Source organism: Tursiops truncatus, chromosome 12 (assembly GCF_011762595.2).
Source record: "Tursiops truncatus isolate mTurTru1 chromosome 12, mTurTru1.mat.Y, whole genome shotgun sequence".
NCBI classification, from domain to species: Eukaryota; Metazoa; Chordata; class Mammalia; order Artiodactyla; family Delphinidae; genus Tursiops; species Tursiops truncatus.
In genome coordinates this window covers 53,778,088-53,802,227 of record NC_047045.1, presented here as the reverse complement: position 1 = coordinate 53,802,227, position 24,140 = coordinate 53,778,088, and the positions used below count along the sequence as shown (strand labels likewise).

Sequence of the window (24,140 nt, the reverse complement as noted above, 5' to 3'; positions counted from 1 at the left end):
ACATACAGATGGTCAACAGGCACTTGAAAAGATGCTCAACATCACTAATCACGGAAATGCAAATCAAAACCACAATGAGATATCATCTCACACCTATTAAAATGGCTGTTATCCAAAGGAAATAACAAATGTTTGTGAGGATAAAAAGGAAAGGGAACCTGTGTGCATTTTTGGAAGGAAGGTAAATTGGTGCAGCCACGATGGAAAACAATATGAAGACCCCTCGAATTAAAAATAGAACTAACATATGACCCAGCAATTCCACTTCTGGGCATTTACCTTATGAAAATGAAAACCCTAATCTGAAAAGATACATACACCCCCACATTCAGTGCAGCATTATTTACAACAGCCGAGATATGGGAGCAAGTTGTATGTTCATCGATGGATGAATGGATAAAGCAGACGTGATATGTATAATAGAATACTCCTCAGCCATAAAAAAAGAATGAAATCTTTCCATTTGCAACAACATGGATCGACCCTGAGGGCATTAAGCAAAGTGAAATAAGACAGAAAAAGACAAACACCATATGATCTCACTTATATGTAGATTCTAAAAAACAAAACAAACAAAAAATGAAGCTTATTAAGACAGAGAACAGACTGATAGTTGTCAGGGGGTTAGAGGAGGGAGGCAGTGGAGAGGGTCAAAAAGTACAAACTTCCAACTATAAAATAAATAAGCCATGAGGATGTAATGTACAGCATGGTAACTAGTTAATAATAGTGCATTGCGTATCTGAAAGTTGCTAAGAGAGTAGATCTTGAAAGTCCTCATCATGATAAAAAAAAATTTGTAACTATGTATGGTGATGGATGTTAACTAGACTTACTGTGGTGATCATTTCATAATGCATACAAACATTGAACCATGATGTACAGATGAGAAATATGTCAATTATACCTCACTAAGAATGCTAATGTCACTCACTTTACTTTCTCATTTCAAGACTAAAACTACAAAATCTATAGGTAATATTTGTTTTTTATACATATTACTCATGTGGCTGGCACATGTTAGTTATTATTCTTATTATTAATAACTCATATAAGTATATTAAGTGCTGTGATTTCTAAGAGCTGTAATGTTACTATCTGAATTATCAAATGTCTTACTACTTCCCTCAAAATATAAAAGACATGAGAAGTGACTGGGAGAGTATGAAAAAAGCATACTCTAACATACAACAGAAGGCTTTTATTCAATGTGACAGATACTGATAATCAGTGTTATGGACTGAATTGTGTGCCTCAAAATTCGTATGTTGAAGTCCTAACCCCCAATATTTCTGTACTTGGACATAGGGCCTTAAAGGAGGTGAATGAAGTTAAATGAGGCCATCACTGTGGGGTGGCAATCCAATAGCACCGATGTCCTTGTAAGAGGAAGAAACATCAGCAGTGTGTATGTACAGAGGACACAAAGAGAAGGCGGCTGTCTACAAGCTAGGAAGAGAGGTCTCATCAGAAACCAAACCTGCTGGCTTTGGACTTTCAGTCTCCAGAACTGTGAGAAAATCAAGTTCTTTTATTTAAGCCACTCTGTCTGCAGTATTCTGTTATGGCAGGCTGAGTAGACTACAGTTAATTTAAAAAGTCAGTAAAAGCAGGAAAAAATTAAAATGCTTTGTTAATATATTAAACATCTTATTTCAACTTAAAAAATTGTATATTCAGGGACTTCCCTGGTGGTCCAGTGGTTAAGACTACGCTTCCACTGCAGGGGGCATGGGTTCAATCCCTGGTCAGAGAATTAAGATTCCACATGCCACGTTATCAATCTTTTGATACAGAATTAAGACCTGCAAAGATGTCCAGTTTTGGCTTCTGTAAAATGAAGCAAGAACTTAGACTCTTACAAAGCAACCTCAGTACAGAAACCTGGATTGCAGTAACTTTTTCCCAACCTGTTATAGTTATCTCAACCATTTCCAATACAAGACTCTAAATTTTTCAGCAATTCACTTTGTCCTATCTTTCTAAAGCATTCATATTTGTTTCTACAGAGATGACAACTTCATTCTTCCATTCACATTTCACTGGTCTAACTAGTATTTAGATTATATAAATGACATAGCAAATATAACTGGCATAAACAGCTCACAGGAAAAACACAAGTGGCTCACAATAGACAATTCATCTGTAAGTACAGAAGTGTACAAATATAGTAGAGACCAAGTAACTCACTAGCTCAAAGTATCTGACCTATTCTAGGCATCATGCATTGTGTTTTAGAGCAGGAACAGCCAGTACTGGTTAATCAACTGAGTTTGAAATGAAGTTAGTTAAGAGGGCTTCTTGGTACAGTCCTCCCTTGGCATCCACAGGAGATTGGTTCCAGGACCCACTGTGGATACCAAAATTGGCAGATGCTCAAGTCTGAGAGTCGGGTCTCGGCATCCACGGGTTCCGCACGCTCAGTTTCAACCAGCTGTGGATCGTGTACCACATTTAGGATGAGCAGTTTGGCTGAATCTGTGGATGTGGAACCCTCGGATAGGGAGGGCTTACTGCATATCCAAGTAAACGGTGGCCATTTAAAATGATCGCTTTGGAAGGTTGTGTCACTGTGTCAAACAATTTGAAAACTCCTCTTTTGGAATTTCTGAAAACTGCTTATGTTTTAAACGTTTAATGGTAAACTGTCATCCTTGGAACGAGATGTGACTTCCAAAAAACATTAAGTGACCTGTCTGGTATAAAATGTGAGCAGCAAAGTCCAGGAATATAATTTGAAGAAAAGCAAGGTGTACTATAAAGTAAAATAACTGTTTAATATATTTCTTCTTTAAATGTAAATCTAAAAGTTTTAAGAACATGCTGAATAATTATGACATAAGTATATTGAGTACAAGATGCCACTCCAAGAATATCTGCTACTTGCATATAAACTTCTAGTATTTGTTTAAAATGACTATCAGACATTCATTTTAATTACATCACATATACCTTTACATATGTATGTATGTATGTACACAAATACATACATACACATATATGTAAGAGTGGACACCAATCAACTTTATACACACCCACACACACACACATATGTATATGTATATATACACATAGCTTAGCCTTCAGAAATGCCCTGATACTGGAGCCCAATTATTGAGGAAATTTTGTCACATTGAAGATTCTGAACCTTACTCTTATAAAAATGAGTCACAAAAATTTTTGCATCAAGAAGTGACTTAACGAATGCAGTGTTTTAGGAAGATTTATTTCACATGTAGGAACTAGAGGTGTGAAAAATGGAAGGAGAAAGGTAATTTAGGAGATTATCAGCATAAACCAGGTATATGGTAATAAGGGTCTAAATTAGAGACAGACAGGAAATGGAAATTAAAAGGACAAAAACAAGAAATATGTAAAATAATATATGCAAAAGGGACTGTACAAACATTAGTTTTTATTATTGTGAAAGAACCCGTAAGCTGTGAAGTAGATGAAAAATATCAAATGCAGAGTAAGGATGAGTAAGACAAAATCCTCAGGGAGTAACACCCTGTTCTTCTCCGCTTGCCCTACAAATCCAAAACAAAGATGGGGCTTACTCAAATTTCTAGTGAATATGGAAGAGCTTTGGTTGTCAATCAAGATAAGTACAGCCCAGTGAGCATTCTGTAGATTTAATTAAGCTCCAGTATGAGGTATTATTCATATCAATTCTGATCTGGATATGAAGTAACAGATGTTTTGTTCTTTCTTCTCAAGCTTAAATGAATTATGTGTGGGGGAGAAAGAGAAAGAAAAAGAGAGAGAACACGTGTTGGACCCTAACAGATGGGGGCAAATTACTTTCTCCTTTATACAAAGTGACATTTTCTCTTCAGTACAGTCTGCAATCACGTAGGTTCTGCTTTGGGGAGAAATGGTAACTAGTACATTGCTAACTAGACAATGGTTGTTTAATTAAGAGTGCTCTGTTTTATAACTGAGTTAGCCCAAGGATGTCAAATAAGCCTGAAAAGTAAAGGTCAACTTTTATTTCTAGTCTTCAACTTCTATATTCTATTCCTACCCTCTGAACTCCACCAAAGGCCACAAACGTGCTCAACTTTTACCTCTTCCTGAACTCGTCAATATTTTTTAAAAAATCAAGGACTAACGTTTCCAAACTTCATTAGAGGAAAACTAGAAAAATCTACTTCTAATTCTTCCAGAATTTATCTGAAAAACACTAGGATAACTTACCTCAAATCCCTTCACCTTTTCCATCGTTATCAAGCGCCTTGATGTGCGACCGGAAAGCTTCTGCTCACAGTTGCTGATGAGTTTCAAGCAAGGGTGCCAGGGTACCATCTCTTCAGTGTATCTGAAGAAAGAGCAGCTGACTGTTAGGGACACTCACATGTGCACCCCGCACAGGATCATCGTGGGGGTTATCCAGTGTGGTATGGGACGTCCTCCCACTACATGCTGTATCATTTTATTTCACATATGCTAATTGTCCATATAATCCATAAACAATCTGCATTTATGAAAAGCAAAGTATTTAACATAACCACATCCAAAGAAAGTAATTGAATGTTTTTACCTGTATAATGAGGATGAGAGAGAACACAGGTATGTTTTATTGAAGAATGCCAAGCATTTAAACCACAGAAATACAAGATGACAATTCTACCCTAAAGGATCCCACGAGAGCACATAAGACAGACAGAAATACATTCCATAACAACCCCCTAACATTCATGAGGGACTGATTCAACTGGGGATGTTTATAAATTCCCAAAGGAAGGTCCACTACAGCATATACCCCTTTAAAATGAAATGTCCCTGCAAAATTTTTTATGACATCTTGAGACCTCTATTAACCTTGTTATATAAGATTATTCAGCTAAACTACCACTAAATTAAACACTACAGATGACATCAATCCTCTGCCATGAAATAAAACCAAAGTTATGATCAAGAGCAGTGGTGCTTGCTGCCGTACAGCACATGTACTTAGTGAATGAAGATGACGACACCTAGAAAGCAGGACAGTCAGGGTGCAGTAGTTCAGAACTTCCTGTCTGATAGGTTGTTGGCACTAATCTTGGTAGAAGAAACAGGTAACAAATGTGGGGGAAACAGTTATGGAGCAGAATTCAGAAGAACAGCAGGAGAGAGGGCTCACTAGGAAGGGGCACCTTTAAGAACACTGTGATTGCCAGTTTTTATTTTTCCTTTGCAAACCTTCATATGTTTCTAGATAAACAGCCTGCAAACATTTCTTATACGGGATATCTTAAAGCTCTGATCCAAAATGGGAAAGGTGCTGATCAGCGCTTCCTGTAAAGGACCACCATCCAACCAGCCAATTCTAATGCATCAACACTGTCTTCCCCACCACTTGTTCACTGATTTCTCTAGGTCCCTGTGACCTTCAACAAGCTCTCCCTCATTACCTTGACCACATGCTCAAAACTTTCATCACCCACTTACCAAGCAACATTCATAATGCACTTCACTTCATTATCAGTGGAAGGAATTCTCTTGAAGTCATTCTCTGCCTCCCTCCTTAGGGCTTTCCAACAAATAATGGCCATTTCAGATTTCATCTCACCTAATAATTCTCTAATGCTCACTATACAGTCAGAAATGTTGTGCTCCTATGACATTAAGTTGATGTCAAATTTGGAGTCTTCACACAAAGCATTTATGATATGAAAGAATACATTCTACACCATAGTTGACAGACTTAAGTAATGGTAACAAAGAGAAGATATAGTTTTGACCTTAGGCTTGCAAACATCAGGGTTTAGAAATGTCTGAACTTGTCAAATTTAGTAACATACCCTTTTTTAAAGAAAAAAATCTTATTTCTTGGCAAAGGAAAACGTATTTTTATTAAATTTTATTTATATACCTTTTATTGACAAGGTATTTTTATTAAAATGTTTCTTAAATGTATATAAACATAAATTCCTCATGCTTATATAATTTATATAACTATAAAGCCCAAAACAAATTTATAAATTAAATCAAAGTACAAAACCAATACCATTTTAATTAATATTTATGACATGAATAATGCTAAACTGGTGAAACTAAGTCATTGGCATTTGGCTTAACAGCAGAAAAACATTTACATGTTCTAGATCATTTTTTGACTTGAACTTTGAGTTTAAGCATGAAAGGACATCATTTAGGTCATCATTATCATTAACAAACTTGTTTTTAACCACTGCTCTATTATATGAATGAGCCAATCAATTTAACAGTGTACTCCCAAAATATCACACTAAAAAATAAAAAACAGCAGTTAAAAATTATTTACTATATATTTACTAACATATTTCATACTCATGGACTGTTTGCAATCTGTTAAGTAGAAGCTATAAATCTGTACTATGCCTAGACTATTATGATAGTATGGTATCTTATCTTAATTCCCTGTTTTTAGTACTATTCCCCTATAATCTAAGCCTCTATTTAAAATCTAAATCAGCCAGAATAGGTAAATCCACAGAGATAGATAAGTGGTTACTAGGGACAAGAGCAGTAGTGACTGCTTATGCATACAAGGGTTTCTTTTTGGGATAATAAAAATGTTCCAGAGGGCTTCCCTGATGGCGCAGTGGTTACGAATCCACCTGCCAGTGCAGGGGACACAGGTTCAAGCCCTAGTCCAGGAAGATCCCACATGCCGCAGAGCAACTAAGCCTGTGCGCCACAATTACTGAGCCTGCGCTCTAGAGCCCACGAGCCACAGCTACTGAGCCCGCGCACCAGAACTACTGAAACCCACATGCCTAGAGCCCATGCTCCGCAACAAAGAAGCCCACGCACCGCAATGAAGAGTAGCCCCCACTCATTGCAACTAGAGAAAGCCCATGCGCAGCAACGAAGATCCGATGCAGCCAAAAATAAATAAATAAAATAAATTTATTTAAAAATTGTTCTAGAATTAGACAGTGGTGATGGTTGCATAACTCTGAGGTTATACTAAAAACCATGGAGTTGTACACTTTAAAAAGGTGACTTTCATGGTATACAAATTATATTTCAACCTTTTTAAAAAAAGAAAAAAAAAGTGTATAGGTCCCTAGCTTTTCCATCCATCAATTTTGACAGCCATTTATTTTCCTGTGAATCTTCATGACTCAAGCTAACTATTTCCAAATGTCATTAGAGTTTCACTTCCCATTTGAGAAACGGATTTTGTGCTGATTGGAGCACTTACTGAAAACAATTTAAAAGAATCACTTTTCTCTGTTTCCTGTATGAAAGATGAAAAACAACATGTTCGTTTCTGTTTTGTATAGCTCTGAGCCACCACAAAATTCATTTTATCACAATTAAACTTTATCCCCAAATCTTACTTTGGAGTACTTTATTAGACTTCTTCCCTTTGTCATCATTTTTATCACAAGCACTAGCAGTTGGATTTCCAGTAAAGGACATCCTTCACAAAGAAACACAGTTTCTAATCACTTCAAGAGCATTATCTGTATATAAATGACAATTAGAAAACAACACATAGGGATATGTGGAACCTGGGCAAAAAGCTACACTCACTCAACAGCTTAGCAACTCCTATAACATCAAATACACAAGTTGAATGTATGCCCTGCCCAAATGAATGTTACACAGATCTTCAGGGTCATTTGCAAATAGGTGAAATTGTGAATAATAAACTCACAAATACCAAAAGTCAAGAATAATTTTACGTGGTAAGTCTCTATGAGTAATAAGAGTAAGCTACTAGGAGAGCACATATGAAGGACTGATGAATTCTGCTTAGAAGGTTTCAGAAAGTGTCACAGAGGTGGTAACAATTAAGCCAGGCCTTGAAAGATGACTAGAATTTTACAGCTGAGGAAAGAAGAAACAGTATATCAAGCAATGGGTACAGAATAAATAAAGGTTGAAGGACATAACATATACAGAGTGTCTTGATGCTGGCCAAAAATACAGTATACTAGAGTGGGGAGAATCTGGACTAGAGGAAGCAGAAGTTTGTTGAGTAGCAGTTTCTTCACCACAATTTAAATTACCAAATAGTGAGAAAATCCTTTTTCAATCATCAGTTCTGACAATTCTTCACAAATAACTAAGCTGTTAGGTAGTATTTTGTTTTTATCGTCTTATACCTTTCAAAATGTCTTGGGTTTAAAAAAAATAAAAATGTTCTGGGTTTAATGAATAATACCTTAACTTGATTATAATGTGCGAGTCTTATTTTTAAACTTCAATCATATAACAGGATTTGGCTGAGTAAATTAATTCAATAGTAGGACTAAAAGCCTACATTCACTATACCAAAAATACAAAAGTTTTCAAATTAAGCTGTGCTAAGGTACAATTTTAAAATGAATTCTTTATTCTTAGTCTAATAAAAAGCTATATATGCAATACAACATAACCAAACTAATTCTAAATTGTTTAATTCAGAAGCAAGAACGTTATTTCAAACTTTTGCAGATGACTTTAGTTTTAAGTTCATCTAATACTGTGTTATTTTAAAAAGAGTAAATACTTTGGATTATGTTTACTGCAAAAGTGAAAATAGTTCATTCCCTAATATAAACGCAAGACAAACTAAGTTCATTAATAAGATCACTTTGAGTTAAGGGGAGGAGAAGGCACAACAGAAGTCTAGTTATGAACATCAGAAGACCTGACAAATAAGTCAGGGAAGTAAATGCCATAGGAGTCTTTCCATGTGTGTCCTAGCCTGGATGAAATTTGTCCTTTGATAAAACATCTAAGGTAAAAAAAAAAAAACAAAAGTGACAAAAACGTGCCTTTTTTTACTTCTAAAAAATCCCTTTGGTTATATGGACTTGGAAATTTCTTCCTTGTCGAAAATTATTAAAAGAGAAGTCACTGAAGAAATACCCAGTGGCCATTTTTTAAGGTCTTCAGAAATACTAAAATAGTTGAAAGTGCCTCCAGTTTGACTTTTTATAAAAAAGAAAGAAATAAAAGAATTACAGAAGATATTCATAACCACATTTAATTTCAATTATAATTAAATAATAAACTACAAAATAGTGGAAAGTCAGAAATGCCAGAATATAAGAAACACACAAAAACTAATGAGGATATTTCAAAGGACAGAGGAGCCACCTCAGAGGGACTCCTGCTGATCATAAATCTGGGACAATTTGAACAACAAAATAATGATAGTAATAAAGTATAACCCAATGAATAATATAGGAATCTATGACTCCATACCAGTATAAATTAATAAATTAATGGGAGGGAAGGGAAAACTAATCCTTATAGTAGAATGCCAACTTAAAATGCAGAAGGAATGATGGAATAGAAAAGTCATCATTATGGTGGTTGTCAATGTGAGTAGTCACCTGATGAAGAACAAGATATTGGTGTAATCTTGTGATACCTCCCCCTGGGAAATACTAATCGAGAAGAACATGATAACTCACAGCGGAGAAACCTGACAGAGAACATGACCAGATGATCAAGTTTAAGACCTCCCGTAGAGGTTGGCTCTGTGTGCCCCATAATGCAGTGCACTAAGAGCACAGTATCATTTTTGTGGTATTTCTACCAAGAGCATTGCCTGAGTCTGGTCAAGGAAGAAACATCAGATGGACCGGGTTAGGGGTCAACCTTCACAATATAAGCCCTGTACTCTATAAAACTGTTAAGGACACAAAAGATAAGGAAAGATTGAGGAAATATTCCAGACTGGAGGAGAATGACATGAGGGGTCAATGCAGTACATTTTCCTAGAGAGACTGCAATCAGTAATATCTGACTGGGGTCCATGATCTGGACAGCAGCACTATCAATGCTGACTTCCAGACTTCAGGGGTTGATGGTGATTTGACAACAATGCTCTTGCTTCTGAGAAATGCAATGAAATACGCAGGGGTGATGGGGCATCATATCTGCAACTTCTCAAATAGTTCCAAAAATGATTAATGATAATGGGCGTGTGATTAATGTAATGGGTGAGGAAAGGGGGGTAGAGGAGGTGTATGTTAATAGTTGGAAAATTTGGATGGGGGAGAGATGGGAGTTTTTTGCATTTGAAACTTTTCTGTAAATTTGAAATTTATTTCAAATAATTTTTTTAAAATTCCAGCTCTGAAAACTTGAATTAAAACAAAAAGACAAGTTAGTTTGCTGCTGGAGTTCAGCTTGTCTAAGGCAGAAACCACTTTTGAATCAAAATAAACAAATATGCTCTTCTCTGAAAATATTTTTTTTCTCTGAAAATATTAATAAAACACCATCTATCACTCCACATACCAGACACCTGAGATCTTGGCAAGATCTTGAATTATGTGAACAGCACTAGGAATAATGAAAACAATAAACTAGCTAGCTTTTAACTTTAGACAAGTCATTTCACTCCTTGGAATTAATTTCTCTTATTTCCAAAATTAAGAAATAATTAATTTCTTAACAGAACATAAGCCCTGTGTTAAGGGGTATGGGTATGAATGTGTACAGCCTTATTAGCTGATAAACAAGATGCAAAACTAAAGTTAGATCAGGGTTTCCCTGAGGGTGCAGTGGGTAAGAATCCGCCTGCCGATGCAGGGGACACAGGTTCAAGCCCCAGTCCAGGAAGATCCCACATGCCGTGGAGTAACTAAGCCCCTGGGCCACAACTACTGAGCCTGTGCTCTAGAGCCCGTGAGCCCCAACTACTGAAGCCTGTGTGTCTAGAGCCCACGCACTGCAATGAAGAGAGTAGCCCCCGCTCGCCTCAACTAGAGGACGCCCGTGCACAGCAACGAAGACCCAATGCAGCCAATAAATAAATAAATTTATTTTAAAATAATAATAATAAAAAAACAAAGTTAGGTCCTGGTAGCTCCCAATGAAACATTTATAAAAGAAACAACAAAAAAGCATAGCTTCCAACTGCTGAGGGACCATCAACCATTATGAAAAGACAAACAAGAAAACACTGGTCTAAAATGCTTTTTGTACAATTATGTATAGTAAATATAGAAATTAAAATAATTTCTAAAAAAGATATCTATAGCATCTTGAACAAATAGCCAAATTTTCAGCTTGACACTGCCTTTCAAATCTAAAGATCCTGTTTTGTCAACACATCTTGTCTTTCATTGTTGGTGTACACAGCTCTGTTTATAATTAATAACTACTGAATAATAAAACCCAAACCAATAATGTTGAACATAATCAGGGCTTTAAATATATGCATAGCTCTTAGTTTGTTTGGTCTTAGCTTTTAAAAAAGATTTTACTGCATTTACGGTGATCATAAGAGCCAATATATATTCAAGCTAACTAGCAGTAGATAGATGAATCACTCAGCTAAGTTGTTAAAATTTATCTAAGTTTATGGCCTGGCCAAAGAGCTATTGAACACACAGGCCCCGAGCTAAGTATGATATACAACAGGGGCAAACTTTTGCTCTTACAGGCCAGATAGTAAATATTTTAGCCTTTGTGGACCACATGTGTTTCTGACACATATTCTTCTTTGTTGTTTTTTTCTTTTCTAATAATCCTTTAAGTAGGTAAAAACCAGTCTTAGCTCAAGTGCCTTACAAAAACAGGCTGAAAACCATATCAGGCTCACAGGCTGTAGTTTGCCAACCCCTGATGTAAAATAAAAAGTTCAAAGCAATTCAATCAATAAGAAGAAGGGGCCTGTTTTATGCAGCGTGTTGGTAAATGAAGGCCATCATACACATTAAACACAAAGATATTTACCCTGAATATGATTAGAGACAGGGAAAAAAAGTATGCTAGATATACAAATACCATAAGAAAAAGTAAAATTATTTAATATTTTAAATAATTAAAAGTAAAATTATTTAATATTACATACTCTGGTGTGTACACTGGTAACCAATAGACTAGTCTTCCACCTAATACGAGGGTCTCAGCTGCAAAGTTTAACAGGTCAAAAAACATATCACTCAGATGATAACTCAAGGAAACAGGAACGTGGCTTTCTGGACTAGACAAAGAAAACAAAATTTCAAAATCAGTGAAAAACTTTAAGACTATTAAACTAAGTTAATTAAAAAAAAGCAATATGCTTCTTCCCAAAGTAGTAACATACCATATTTAACTTTTACTTACCATTTTTCTATCCCCTTTGGTATTTCCTTTTGTGAACCTGTTCTTCTTGTAGACTCTCTAATACCATATGGAGCTAGACAGAAAACAGGTAACACGGATAGTCAAAAGTCACCTAATCACCACTGCAAAGCAGATGGACATCATGTGCCTCCAGATATGACACCCTGAGAAGGATACATCACCTATGCAATATTCCAGCTGAGAATGCATAACAAGAGGGACATTCTATTTAAAACACTGGGAGGGCAGGCAAGCAGGTGACTGTATTCTTCAAAATGTCAATGTCATAAAAGACAGAGAAAGGTTGTGAAAATGTTACAAACTAAAGGAGGGTTAAAAGATATGACTACTAAAGGCAATACCTGACACTAGGCTGGATACTGCACTTCAGGGAAAAACATGCTATAAAGGATGTTACTGGGTCAATTGACAAAACTGGATGAGAAACTACAGATTAAAGAATTAGCGATTCACTGAAATTGGTAACTGTACTTTGGCTATCTAAGAGACTATCCCTATTCTTAGGAAATATACACTGGAGTATGGGGGGGCGGTGAAGGGCCATGATGTATACAACTTACTCTCAATTGATCAGGAAAAAAATTACGTATTTTTATAAATACACATAGAGAGTGAGAGCAAATAATAAAGTAGATTATTAATAAAAAGTCACTCAATTTTCAAAAGTATATTCATACTTGCTAATTTTTCTTTTGTTAGATTTGAAAATATCTAAGTTACCAAAGAACTGAAAAGGTCTGAGATGGAAGGGTTGAGATACTATATGCCACTATATACAGATTTACTGCCAAATACTATAGAAAAGGTAGATTTATTCTTAGATAGGATGCCTGAAAAGCCCAAGAACTCACATGGCATGAGAAAACAAGTTCTCATGCACATTCTTGAAGCTCAGTGGGTTCACAAGCACAGTGGGTCACACCCAAATTTCTTTTAACTCTATAAAGGAGATGCCAGTTACAACGGGCACAACAACAACAACAAAATATAAAAGCTTACACATAGAGAAATGGGAGATATCTGAAACTTTCTTCTTCAAATGTGATACCATAATTGCAAATGACATTTTGGCTCCAGTTGCTACACTAATAACCAATTACGGTCAAATATAAAACAAATATAAAAACAAATTTATGTCTTAAAAAATAAGCCGAAGAGAAAAAGGGATGACAAGTTAATACATATAGTTTAAAAAATCAAAACCACTTAGTTAAATTGGTGTCCTGCCCTACATTCATAATTTTTTCCTTCTCACTATGTGAAGAAGTCAGGGGTAAGGGGAATACTAATACAAGTTGGCTTTCTTTGTTGTACTGATAAATTTTGTAATTTAAATGTAAATGACTTTAGGAACCTAATCCTACTCCTACTTTTGTATAAAAATAAACTTACGATCAGTGATGATTGCATCAAAGTATGTGCCCTTCCTCCAAGAAGGTTTAGATGCATCTGAAACCAGGACATCAAGGTAATACTTCTCTAAACCATATTGACGAAGATTTGCCCTAATGTTTTCATCTGGTCCTCTCCATTTCTGGTTTTTCCTACTAGCCTTTCCTGAAGGGAAAGAAAAAGGAAGACAGAACTAACAAACAACATTCTTACCTCGTCATTTGGCTAAAAGTAACGTTTAACTTATCTAAACCTATATTTAATCAAATAAAACTTGCTTTCATTTCAAATCTTAATTTTATTTATACAAGGAACAATTATTTTTATTTTAACTTATTGTAAAAAATGTTTCAAAAAGTAAACTGTACTGATGTCTACCTATCCTTTCACATAAAACTGCCTTAAAACACTCATTCAATAATTAATGCATTCAAAGCGTACTAATAAAGACACAGAGTTAAACAGAACATGGTCCCTTTCCTCTAGCAGTGTAGAAACACTGACGAATTAGATAAATGGAACAGAAATGAAGAGAGCTAACTTGGGAAATGCAGGAGCTGTGACCATGGACAGAGGAGGTAAAACGAGAACACAAGAGATGAAGTGTTAAAGTGGGGGACTCAAGGAAGAAGTTCAAAAGTTTTAGTTTAGGAGACATGAGTGGATGATGATACCATCAATTAAGATCTGAGAAACCAAGAGGAAAAGAAAATCTAGGAAAGAATGAGATTCATTTGAGATACATCAATCTTGATATACCTTGAGGTACCTACAGAAGCTTCAGAAAGAGATATTCAGCAGGTAGGTAGAGGCCAGAATACATATACCTGAGAGATGTCAGTATATAAACTTAAGTTAAATCTGTAAGAATGAATGATATTTCTGATTAACCAAGGTGGCAATTACATAAATGTTTGTTCGATAATTACTCTTGTTATTTTAATAAACTCTTCTGTATTATGATCTACTTCACAATAAAAACAAAACTTAAAAAGCAAAAGAAGAATGACATGACTCTGCACAATATGTAGTGTGATAAAAGGGGTCAACAAGAGATGCCTGGAGAAAAGCAACATATAAACAGACATTGAAGAAAACTGCAGGGCCTTCAGGAGACTGAGATCAAAACAAAGAAATCAGAGTACCACCCAATGAAGCCACTGTCTAGGAAACCAAGGGCTGCTTTATGAAGGTCAACACTGCCAAATACTGTAGATCTGTAGTAAGATTTTTCAGTAGGCATGCAAGCTGAAAAATAACAGGCAGAAGGCAGTTAGAGATGAAGAAGAGGAATAGCAAATAAACTAGTCTTTTTAAGAAGCACTTTGGGGGACTTCCCTGGTGGCACAGTGGTTAAGAATCCGCCTGCCAATGCAAGGGACACGGTTTGAGCCCTGGTCCAGGAAGATCCCACATGCTGTGGAGAAACTAAGCCAATGTGCCACAACTACTGAGCCTGCGCTCTAGATCCCATGAGCCACAACTACTGAAGCCCTCACGCCTAGAGCCCGTGCTCCGCAACAAGAGAAGCCACTTGCACCGCAACAGGGAGGAGCCCCCTCTCGTCACAGCTAGAGAGAAAGCCCACATGCAGGAACGAAGACCCAACACAGCTAAAAATAAATAAATTTATTTTAAAAAAATGAAAGAAGCACTTTGGGGACTTCCCTGGTGGTGCAGTGATTAAGAATCCGTCTGCCAATGCAGGGTACATGGGTTTGAGCCCTGGTCTTGGAAGATCCCACATGCCGGGGAGCAACTAAGCCCATGCACCACAACTACTGAGCCTGCGCTTTAGAGCCTGCAAGCCACAACTACGGAGACCACGCGCCACAACTAGTGAAGCCCACGTGCCTAGAGCCCATGCTCCGCCACAGAGAAGCCACTGCAATGAGAAGCCCGCGCACCACAACGAAGAGTAGCCCCCGCTCGCCACATCTAGAGAAAGCCTGAGCGCAGCAACGAAGACCCAACACAGCCATAAATAAATTAATTAATTAATTAATTAATTTTAAAAACTCAATCTCTTAAAAAAAGAAACACTTTGGTAAAAGGAAGAGGAAAACAAAGTAGTAGCTAGGAGGGTCCCTATAGAATTGATAGAAAAAGTTCTGTATTTTTAAAATAGAAGAAACTTGGAAGTATTTGAGAGTATAGTAAGAGATTAGAAGCATAGGAAGCAGAGGGCATATCTAACAGCATCTTGGATAAGCTCTGAGGAAACTCTACCTCAGTCAGAATTCTACCCAAGTAGACTGAAAGGTTATCACATAACTTTTAAACATAACTCTAATAAATAAAAATTCAAATGAATTATATAGGACAATATCCTTAAAGCAAACATACTGCTTCTACTAAAAGCAAACAGGAATAATTCTTCTTAGCACTTTGTCTACTCTAACATACTGCAGACAAAGACTATCTTTTTCTGGTTAGCCCATTTAGGTGAACTTTATAAAATGTTACTCATTCTCCTTACAGTACTAAATTCTTTATAGCAAGGTAGGAAAAAAGACAGTTCATCAAATACAATATATCAAATTACTTAAGCAAAAGAAAATAAAGTCTAATAAATTCTCACCTATATAATAATTTACACTGGGTGAGTAAGAGGAAAAGCATGTTTTATAGGCTGATTCTAGTTACAACAATGAAATACCAGCATAACTACAATTTCAAAGAAACTTTACATTTTTAATACTATTCAGCTATGAAGAAATATTTTGTTTGATTCAATTTCATCCAATCACACTTCATTAGCAAAGCTTCTAGATTTTAAAGTATTTTCCAAAATTGCCTCAAAAGCAAGCAGATGCTTATCTCAAATTACCCTCAGTCTAATGCAGAATCTTTACTATTACTGTCACCTTAACTGTCTCAAAGATGTTTCGGTCAGTTATGAAATTAAAAACATGTATGGTACTCAAGGACTAGAAATTAGAGTATACACATATGACTGCTGAATAAAAGAACGGTGATAATTGTTAAGTAGAAACTCTGTTTCACTAACATGAATATGCTAATTAAAAATGACTAGTCCCTCTCCCACTTCCTTCCCAACCCAAAAGTTTTACAACCTTATTGATTGCCTACTTTTTAAAAATCTAAGACCAAAAATAGCTCTGAGAGGAGGGATTTTTCCTACTCATCTTTGTGTTTCCCCGGGGGTCATTTTGCTCACACTGGATCACTTCATAAAAAGCAGATACCCAATGAAGTCTTATTGTTGTAAGAATAACTAAAACTATATCACAACACTTTAACATTAAAAATAGATGTATAATGCCATATATAACTATTTAAGTATCTTAAAGGCACATTTGGTACAAGAGCAAAGACTGTAACACTGTCTAGAACCACTACTCACCCAAGCCATGAACGGTGTTGTAGTCTATGTCTGTCCCATATACATATGCACCAAAATGAGCAGATGCTATCAGAAGGCCACCTGAAAAAAATCACACAATTGTGATCTGTTAACCAGAAAGTCCCAGACTCTTATTTCTTCCCCTATTTAATCTGATCCAAATTCTTACAAACCAGCTGTAGGCAGAGTACCCTAGAATGACATTGGTTCCGGCCATATTTAGTAGGCTTCAGAACTGAAAAAACAACCCCCTAAGCTGTGCTCATCACACTGGTCACAAAGCAGGGAATTAATATATGCCCTGGCATTATTACTTTAAACAGCACTACTCTGGGAAAATTATCCTTTTCTTGGTCAAAATAATGTGTATTTAAACATTTTCATCTTATTTTGAGAAGTCTATACAAAAGCATCTTGCTCCTTTCTTACAATGAACATACAAGGCTGCTACACAAAGAGCTGCCAATAAATAAGTCTGACAATTGGGCTTAATTCTCACTCAAGTCAGAGTTTCAAATAACTTAAAGAGGGCATAATTAATATATAAGAGATTAATTCTTACAAAACTTAAAATATGAGGACAACAAACAGTTACTCCTATTGTCAGTGAGGTAATTATCTGATTTTAAACTGTAGATACAAATTTCTGAATAACTGTTATCAGACATACACAAAAATAGTTAATACAATGAATTTTCTGTTTACTTAGTGCTGTGAACAAAGAAAGAACAGATGTCCTAACACGATTTGACTAGACTAAGTAATTTGGTAGGTGTGACCAGTTCACATATGAAGGAACATCCTTATAAAGATTAAAAATTAATGAAATCCTTTAAACTAAAAGGTATAATATTTTTAAATTGTTTAAGAATAAAAATTCACAAAGTTAAATATCTTAATAATTGTTCTTTTCAATGAACTTCACTTTTTTAATTATCCAAATTAAAAATGTTCTTAGTACTTGGGTAAGTCCTAATAGTTATACTGCAGAACTATCTGTCAGCCAAACTGAAATCAGAAATATACAGAAAAATATTCTTAGCCTATGCACAAACTTGGATATGGGGAAATAACTAGGGCTCTTTCCATTATATCCTTTTGAAATGTAATCTCTAAAATTAAGATGGGTAGTGCCTCCAGAGGGTCAAGGTCTATAAATGAATGTGTTCCTTCCATAGCCATTTAAAACATAGTTTGGTAACATATACTTAAAAATACTTTGCTCAATGAAAAATATTATAACTACTACCTAATGGAGCCATGAATAAGAGAAATGGAAGACTAAAAGTACAGCAGAAACCAAAACCTAGGTTCCCTCATACTAACTACAAAAAGCATTTGTTTGAGGAGGTAAGGTTAAGTAAGCCCTCATAATTCTTAGCCTATAAATGGAACAGTCCATATTTAGGAAAGGTACTATATTTAGTAATGACTTGAAATACAAAAATCACTTCACCCATATTAGAGGAATTACTACAATTCTGCCAATTAAGGCAGATACTCACCTAGAAGAACTAGTTGTCAAGGGGAACAGAAAAGCTTTCCTGTGTTCCTTAAACAGAACCTTATCCATTTGGTTAGAGTGAGTTTTGAGAAGACCCAATTTAGAGTACACTGCTGAAAGGAGATGAATAATCTGTTAGACTACATCTGTTAGTTAACTTTGTGCCCTTTAAAAGCTTTTCAAGTTTCAAATAAAATCAATATAAATTAGCTTCTCTGAACTGGTCACTGGGTAATCACCGTTAATCATCTAGTTATTTTTTTAATTAAATTGAAGCATTTTCACGTTTAGTTATACCTCAGTTGGAGTTTCCTTGGAAGCTTTTTGGTGGAAGAAGGGGTGATAAAACGGAGGGGGTGAAGTGTTGAGGGGGCAGATAACATGACTCACCCAGTTTCTTATTAGCTATCAAGTGTAAAAATACCACATATGTGATCTAGACTAGCAAATCAGCATTTTAATGTCTTATTACCTAAATAGTAACCAGTTTAAGGTTAGGGTAATATCTTACAGGTAAAAGGACACAATAACTGAATTATGATATAGAAACAAATTTATGAGTTTCATCTGTAGAGATTTAAGTGGAAAGCCTTATAAAAATGTGAAAATGAGAACTGGGCTTTGGTTTTGCCGAAAGAAAAGGAAGAAAAATTGTAATACTATGTCCCCTATGTAATCCTTAATAAAAACAAACAAACAAACAAAAACAACTCATAAATTAAACTAGCAGCTTAAGCAAAAGGATATTGCCAGAAAACAGAGATTACACCAAACTATGAGACTCAGGAAAAGGGGTCTACAAAGAGTTGTGGATAAAATGGGAAGCAGAGATTCTCACAAAGACCTACAGAGATCCATTATCTCTCTGCTAACTTTCTCTTTTCCTCCTCATAGTCTCCTCTCAGAGGTAGACAGTGGGCTTCTCAATACTTGCTCCCATGTCTATCATCTGCAATGACAAAATTTCAAAGTTTTACTCCTTTCCTTAAACCTTTGAGCCACTTGAAAGTAGAACAGGCAAGGAGTACACAATAGTCTCCTGGGTATATTCTTAACTACTAAAGGAGTGGACTCATTTGAGAGAGGGGAAAGGGAAAAGCAATCAGAGCTAGGGCTGCAGAGCTACATCACTGCACCTACAGACATCGGCACACACTTGTGCCAATTATTTTCATTATGAACAAAGAATTAGAAGTTTACAATTTTAACCCTCAATTACCTTGCCTGCTGCCACAATTTGCCAATAGTTGCAAATTATGAATATCTTGGAAATCAGCCAAAGAAGGAACTAGAAAATGAATTCATGGCCAAATTGTTCATCATCACCATTCAATATTAGCTATATCTAACAAAAGGTTAGCTATTAGCTATATCATCAAAAAGGTATCTAAGTGCTTAAAAAAATAATTAAAAAATGATCAACAGTATGGTCAATTGACTGTCTTCCATCCATCATACAATTTCCTAAGAATTTCATATACATATATTACCTCACTTAACCTCACAATATATTACTTATTACCATTTCACAAATGATGGAATTGAGGCCCAGACAAGTAAAGCATCTTGTTCAAAGTCATATAGTAACTGACAGAGTAAGGATTTAAAACTCACTCTCTTTGCTCTTATGGTACGCTATACTATATAACTTCCTTTAGGGTCAGCAGCAATTGAAGTAAATATTCATTAGCCTACTAATTAGATACACAAAAGTAAAATTTGTTATTAAACAAATTAAATTAAGTAAGGCTGCATACTCAGTTAATAAGAGTTGTATACAATTCACGAGTCTTGTATCACATCACAGGCAGGCCTGTGCCATTATAGGTATTCAACTTATGCATGCTGATCATTCCTTTAGCAATGTTCATATTAGAACAGCAGTACTTCCTAATTACTGACAGCTGACCCACGATATACATCTTCCCCCTTGAGAAAATGGAGATGTACAACTTAAAATAAATCTTACTATAATGAGAATCAATGTATTTGCTAAAATGGAAATGAAAGTGTGTTTCTGTAGCTCATAATGTCATTCTAGACAAGAGAACAGACTGTCTAAAAGGAAAAGGAAAGGTATTTAGGGAGGAAAAGATTATATCTCTCCTTTCAACTTCCCAGAAGCTTTCTAACCTACTCTATAACCTTGAGACCATCACAAGCCATAAGTAGTCTGTGGGTAAAGCCTTCAGGAAACTAATAAACATCTATTTTGTAGCTTTAGAATGGAAAAGGGATATCATACATTTGAATTAAAACAAAAATACTAAAAAAGGAAAAGAATATCATCCAATACTTATGAAAAACTACGACCATGGAGGAGGGCACAAGGCTACTTATTTCTCCAATCCTTCAGAAGGTACTACCCATCGAAGAGACAAAAGGTCCAGTAAAGAGGACAAACTGCTTAAGAACTGTGCCTATTCTCAATTATTAGCCATTAACAGTTATAAAACAAAAGCACCAAAAACTAGCTAAAGTCTTAAAGCTATGCTTAAACAACAAACACAAATTATGAAATGTATTTTAGCAGCATCTTTGCAAAGATCTTCCTCTTGCAATTTTCCATTAACTGTCCTACATATTGCAATTAATTTTCCATTAATTGTCCTATACAGTATAAACAGTCAAATGACCAAGATATGCTACCCACCCTAAGGAGCAGCCTTAAAGCAAATTAGGGGCAGGTCTGCTCACCCCTTACCACACTAAAAATAGTCAACACCTTGACTGCTATGGAAGTTAGCATTTCATAATATGCCCAGCCTCGTCTACATCAAAGGAAGGAAATTTTACCCATACTGGTAACTATTTTTGAACTTTATGGTCTGGTCTATGTGTATGTGTGCATACTAAACACGTACATGTATGTATCTCAAAGAATCACTTCACAGGAAAAGGTTTTAGAAGTCCAAGAACAAGATTAAGAATTAATAGAGGGTTACCATTTGGAAAAAGATAAATTAAATCAATTCCTCATGGCATACAAGAAAATAAACTCCAAATGCATTCAAGATCTAAAAGGAAAAAAATCAAAACTACTAAAGTACCAGAAAACAAAGCTGAATTCCTCTACAAATTGGATGTAGCGGGAAAGTTTTTGCCTGACAAAAAAAACAATTACATGCAAAGTCAAAACATAAAGGGCAAACTGGGAGAAAATATTTTACATATTTATATACATAAAACAGGAAAAAAGGGGGAGAGTGACTAAAATATAAAGTATTTTTTAAAATAAGGGGGGGGAATCAAAAAGTCTACAGAAAAATAGGCAAAAGATTTGGAGATAATTCCAAAAACGTTATAAAACTGGACCTTAAAATAGAAAAAGTGATTAGATTTCACTCGTAAGAGAAATACAAATGAACACTTCACTGAGATAACATTTTCACCCAACAAACCGGCAAATTTCAAAAGCCTGACAATATACTCTGCTGGTGAGGCTGTGAGGGAACAGGGGCTCATATATTGCTGGCGAGAAGGCAAGATGGTATAATGGAGAGTAATTTGGCCACATTTAACAAAACTACATACGCTTACATTCTTCAACCCAGCAATCCTAATTCTAGGAATTTACCCTGGAGCTATACTTCCAACACTGTGAAAGTATATATGTACAGATTATTCATTGCAAACATTATTTGTAACTGTGAAATATGGGAAACTACCTATATCCAAGTTGAGGTGATTGTTTGACTAAATTACAGTACATAAACCCATGGAGTACAACTATAAAAAAGAACAAAGATAATCTCTATGAACTAAAGGAAGTGATTTCTAAGAAATACTAAGTGAAGTTAAGTGAAAAAAAAAAAAAGAAATCTGTACGGTTAGACCAGAATTTGTAGTATATGTGAAAACTCACAATTTCTAAAACATGTATATGTTTGGTTGACCCAAAATAAGGAACATTCTGGATAAAAAATAAAGAGAGGAGGGATAGTATTCTTCAAAATTGTAAGTTTTATAAAAGAAAAAGTAAGATTCTGGATATACTCCACATCAAGGGATCAAAGAAATGTTAACAACAAAATACAATACCTGGAAAGGAAAACAGATGGTATAAAGGGACATCAGTGGGTCAATTACCAAAAATGGAATACAAACACTAAACTACTGTATTAATAGTACATTTACTAACACTGAAAACTATACTGTGGTTATGTAAGAGAACATCCTTATTTTTTTTTTTTTTTGCGGTCCGCGGGCCTCTCACTGTTGTGGCCTCTCCCGCTGTGGAGCACAGGCTCCGAACGCGCAGGCTCAGCGGCCACGGCTCACGCGCCCAGCTGCTCCACGGCATGTGGGATCTTCCCGGACCGGGGCACAAACCCGCGTCCCCTGCATCGGCAGGTGGACTCTCAACCACTGTGCCACCAGGGAAGCCCGAGAATATCCTTATTCTTAAGAAACACATTCCAAGTCTTTGAGAGGTAAGGGGATGTAATGGATGCAACTTACTTGTATATAAACATAATGAGAAAATAAATGATAAAGCAAATGATGCCAAATTTTAACAACAGTCTACTCTGGGTCAAGGATATGTGTGTGTGCTTTCTTCTATTTTTAATTTTGTAACTTTTCTATCAGTTTGGCATTATTTCCTGTAAAGTTCAAAAAGTTGGGGAGGCACTCAGGATAATGAGGATAGGAAAGAAAGGAATAGGTATAGTAGTATGTTGGGGGTGGGATATATGACGACAATGGTGGAATAGCAGAAGAGAGACTCACTAAGATTAATTCAACAACACAGGAAATAATTCCACCAGTTAGAATCTCTTGACCTTGATTCTATTTGCTCCTAATGACATGGGATTGTATTCCTCAAGTTAGTTTATGGTACAATAGCTGGCTGGCAGATCCTAAGGCTGAGAGAGGCAGCATTATGATAGTAAAGAGCACGAGCTCTGGAGTTAGACTGCTTGAGTTTGAATCTCATGAGATTTCTACACTGGATAACCCTGACCAAGTCACTTAACCTCTGCCTGTGCCATAATCTCAGGAAGATTTTTTTAAGTATCTCAATTTCAGTAGTTGTAAGAATTAAATTAGATAGTAACATTAGAGTGCATAGCTAGTACCTGACATGTTTACCATTCAACAAATAGTAGCTACTGCATCACCACTGCTTACAAAGTTTCTGATGAGTTTCTGATGGGGAAAGACCACTACAGGGAGACACTCCAACCACGCATAATTTGTTCCTAAACGATCTGAATCATAATGAATTTAGCCAGATGAATCTAAATGTGAGTACTCCCTAAGTATAGGCAAGATTTAAAAAAATGGGTTGAAGCAGGAAAATGTCTTCAGAGTCAGATGAAATAAACTTGGACTTTTAGGACTTCCACACAAAGTTAATTATGAGGACATCCAATCAAGTGCATACAAAACCCAGGTCATAGCCTCAGCAGCCAAGCTCTAGTCCAATGATACTTAGTCACTTTTCTTATTTTCAAACTTCACATATGAACCTCCACAAACCAAAGGCACATTTTTTTTCCATGTAAGTATATAATTATCAATTTTAGAAGATGAATACTTTTTAAAATTCTGTCACTCAAGTCTTTCTTCCCCCCAAGAGTTTTCCTTTTTTTTTTTTTAACTGAAGTATAGTAAGAGTTTTCCTATTTAAATAAACTATATAGCTTTACAACATTTCTACAATGTATGGTATACTCCCCTTAGTGGTTTACTTGGGGAAATAAACCCCACAAAATTCTTTCAGCACCCTCTTTGGAAGTGGCAAAAGTGTTAAATATTGGCTACTATACAAATATGTGGTTGTCTCTTATCTAATGATAAATAAAGGATTATTTT

General features: G+C 35.7%; 1 protein-coding gene across 9 annotated transcripts in view; it reads right to left on the bottom strand.

Annotated features, from left to right (window-relative positions):
- Positions 1 to 24,140, bottom strand: part of TRMT11 (tRNA methyltransferase 11 homolog) — a 71,465-nt gene that overhangs the window by 25,817 nt on the left and 21,508 nt on the right. For all 9 annotated transcript variants that reach the window (XR_002179766.3, XR_002179765.3, XM_033867684.2 and 6 more), the window contains 5 exons: positions 16,817 to 16,897; positions 13,450 to 13,614; positions 12,037 to 12,109; positions 11,780 to 11,911; positions 4,201 to 4,321 (listed from right to left, as the gene is read on the bottom strand). Coding sequence is in view for 7 of the 9 variants with exons in the window: in XM_033867684.2 (XP_033723575.1) it covers positions 4,201 to 4,321; positions 11,780 to 11,911; positions 12,037 to 12,109; positions 13,450 to 13,614; positions 16,817 to 16,897 (572 nt within the window). In the remaining 2 variants the exon portion in view is untranslated. The remainder of the gene's footprint in view (positions 1 to 4,200; positions 4,322 to 11,779; positions 11,912 to 12,036; positions 12,110 to 13,449; positions 13,615 to 16,816; positions 16,898 to 24,140) is intronic.